General features: G+C 64.9%; 1 protein-coding gene across 1 annotated transcript; it reads left to right on the top strand.

Annotated features, from left to right (window-relative positions):
* Positions 1 to 1,517: 1,517 nt before the first annotated feature.
* Positions 1,518 to 2,252, top strand: NEUROG1 (neurogenin 1). Its single transcript, XM_007172177.2, has one exon. The coding sequence runs from the start codon at positions 1,518 to 1,520 to the stop codon at positions 2,250 to 2,252; it is 735 nt and encodes a 244-aa protein (XP_007172239.1).
* Positions 2,253 to 2,649: the final 397 nt, after the last annotated feature.

Here is a 2,649-nt window from a genome sequence, read left to right as displayed (position 1 = left end):
TCCCCGAAGCACAAAATTGGAGGTGTCTGGGTCTCTATCGCTCCAGAGCCAGCATTGGTGACCAGAGAGAAGCTACTCCTAACATGCAGAGTGGAATCCTTCTGCTAGGACAGGCGCTTTTACCTCACTAAGAGGGAGAGGGGATGGGGGGAGAGGGGCTCCACTGAGTGCTTGCTACCGTCTCTCCTGGGCCGGGAAAGCCTCGCTGGCTCACGAACCTGAGGGGGTCTCAGAGGCTGCAAGCGCCGCTCCAAGAGACGCAGCACAAAGAGGGGTGAGGGTGGGCGCTGGGGGAAGCAGCAAGGGCTCCCGGAGGGAAGGGGATTCGCATGCCTCTGTTACTTTAAGAATCTTCGGACAGTGTTGGGGGCGGAGGGTAGTTGGAGGGTTACGGGGGTTTGGCCAAGACGCCACCCAACTTGGGAAAGCATCCATGCCTTCGCTTTCCTCGCTGCCCCCCGCGCGCCAGCACCCTGCCCTAGGTGAAGGTCAATAGAGCCATTCCCCTACTTCTTCACCAACCTGGACGAAGCAGAGGTGCCTAGCTCCGCCCTCTGCCCTTTGAGCCACACCTGGCCACTCTCTGGTTTTCTTAAATAGGGTTTTCCCCGGGTTCCCAGGGCGCTGCATCTCGCAACCATTCCTGGGGCGCTCGGTCACAAAAGCGCCCTGCCAAGTATCCGAAGAACATCATCTTACATCATCCTCAACAGGGTAGACTTGTGCCCCATTTTACAGATGGGGAAAGTGAAGTCAAATCACTAGGCCAAAGTCACGCAGCCACTCAGCAGCCTGAGAGAGGGAGCGAACCCAGGCTCCCAGAGGGTTTCCAGGTTTTCGCAACTCGCTGCGCGGCTCACACTTTCCGCCCAGCGCCCCGCCTCCCCATCCCACCCCAGCTAGGGGCTCCCGGCCCGCCCCTGGAGGAGCGTGCCTCGGCGGCTAATCGCCGGCCGCCCCCGCCTCCGTTTTACTGCCTAGAGACGCCCGGGCCGGGTTAGCCCGGAGACCGCCCCGGGGCCGCGGGACGCCGCCGATTGGCCCGCGGTAATTACGGGCACGCTCCGGGAGGGGGGGGGGCGGGGTGGCCCCCCGCGGGCATAAATTATGCAAATACCCGGGCGCCGCACGGGGCTGACCTGCCGCCAAGCTCCATTCACGGGGGCTGCCTCGGGGGCGGAGGTGGCTAGGGAGGGGGGCGCCCATTGTTGTGCCGAGTACTTAAGGGGTCCTGAGGCCGGTCGTGTGCCACACTCGGTACTCACACGAGCTGATCTGATCGCCGGCGAGATCACTCGGGAGACCGGCGGGAGCGTGGCCCCTGCAGGCGAGGCGAGGAGTTGAGGCCAAGTTCCCGGTGCGCCCCTGCGCCCTTCCAGCCCTTGGCGCCCGCAGCCGGCACAGAGTAGACCCGGGCCATCCGGAACGTAAGTGCGCCCCGACGGCCCTGCCCTCAGCCCGGGCTCCTGCCCTCTAAGCGCCCTCTTAGCTGTCCATCGGTCCTGCACAACGCCACGATGCCAGGCCCTCTGGAGACCAGCCTCTCGGACCTCGACTGCGCCAGCAGCAGCAGCACCAGCGACCTGTCCGGCTTCCTCACCGACGAGGAGGACTGTGCCAGGCTCCAACAGCCCACGTCCGCCTCGGGGCCGCCCATGACGGCCCGCAAGGGCTCACCCGGGATTCCCGGGGCGTCGGACACTCCTCGTGCGCAGGACGACGAGCAGGAGCGGCGTCGGCGCAGGGGCCGCGCGCGGGTGCGCTCCGAGGCGCTGCTGCACTCGCTGCGCAGGAGCCGACGCGTCAAGGCCAACGACCGCGAGCGCAACCGCATGCACAACTTGAACGCGGCGCTGGACGCGCTGCGCAGCGTGCTGCCCTCCTTCCCCGACGACACCAAGCTCACCAAGATCGAGACGCTGCGCTTCGCCTACAACTACATCTGGGCTTTGGCCGAGACTCTGCGCCTGGCCGACCAGGGGCTGCCCGGGGGCGGTGCCCGAGAGCGCCTCCTGCCGCCGCAGTGTGCCCCCTGCCTCCCCGGGCCCCCCAGCCCCGCCAGCGACGCGGAGTCCTGGGGCTCCGGGGCCGCCGCCTCCCCCTGCGCCGCTGCCGCCTCGCCACTCTCTGACCCCAGTAGCCCCGCCGCCTCCGAAGACTTCACCTATGGCCCTGGCGACCCGCTTTTTTCCTTCCCGGGCCTGCCCAAAGACTTGCTCCACACGACGCCCTGTTTCATCCCTTACCACTAGGACCCCTTTTGAATACCGTTACCGTCCCCCTCCCCCAGGCGACGGACAGTAGGTGGGGGCCCAGTTGTGGCCTTGGGACCCCAGGTCCAGGCAGAGGAAGGAAACGGGAGCTTTAAAGGGGTAGGGGATACCTGAGCCGCTTGTTAGGTCGCTGCACCCTCGCAGTGGATGGCCCTTAGTCTGTTTCTCCAGCCCTCAGCCCCGGGCCCCTCCTGCCCGCCCCTAGACGGCCTTTCCTTTTGCACTTTCTGAACACCACAAAACCTCCTTTGTGGCTGGCTCAGAGCTGACCCCAGCCACCACTTCAGTGTGATTTAGAAAAGGGACAGATCAGTCCCTGAAGACGAGGTGAAAAGTCAATTTTACAATTTGTAGAACTCTAATGAAGAAAAACGAG

This window comes from Balaenoptera acutorostrata, chromosome 2 (genome assembly GCF_949987535.1).
Source record: "Balaenoptera acutorostrata chromosome 2, mBalAcu1.1, whole genome shotgun sequence".
In the NCBI taxonomy this organism is placed as follows: domain Eukaryota; kingdom Metazoa; phylum Chordata; class Mammalia; order Artiodactyla; family Balaenopteridae; genus Balaenoptera; species Balaenoptera acutorostrata.
Note: the sequence above shows the minus strand (reverse complement) of the source record. Positions and strands in the feature narration are given on the sequence as shown.

Bases quoted from the DNA above. Each gene is read 5' to 3' on its own strand.
- NEUROG1 (XM_007172177.2), top strand. From the start codon at position 1,518: ATGCCAGGCCCTCTGGAGACCAGCCTCTCGGACCTCGACTGCGCCAGC.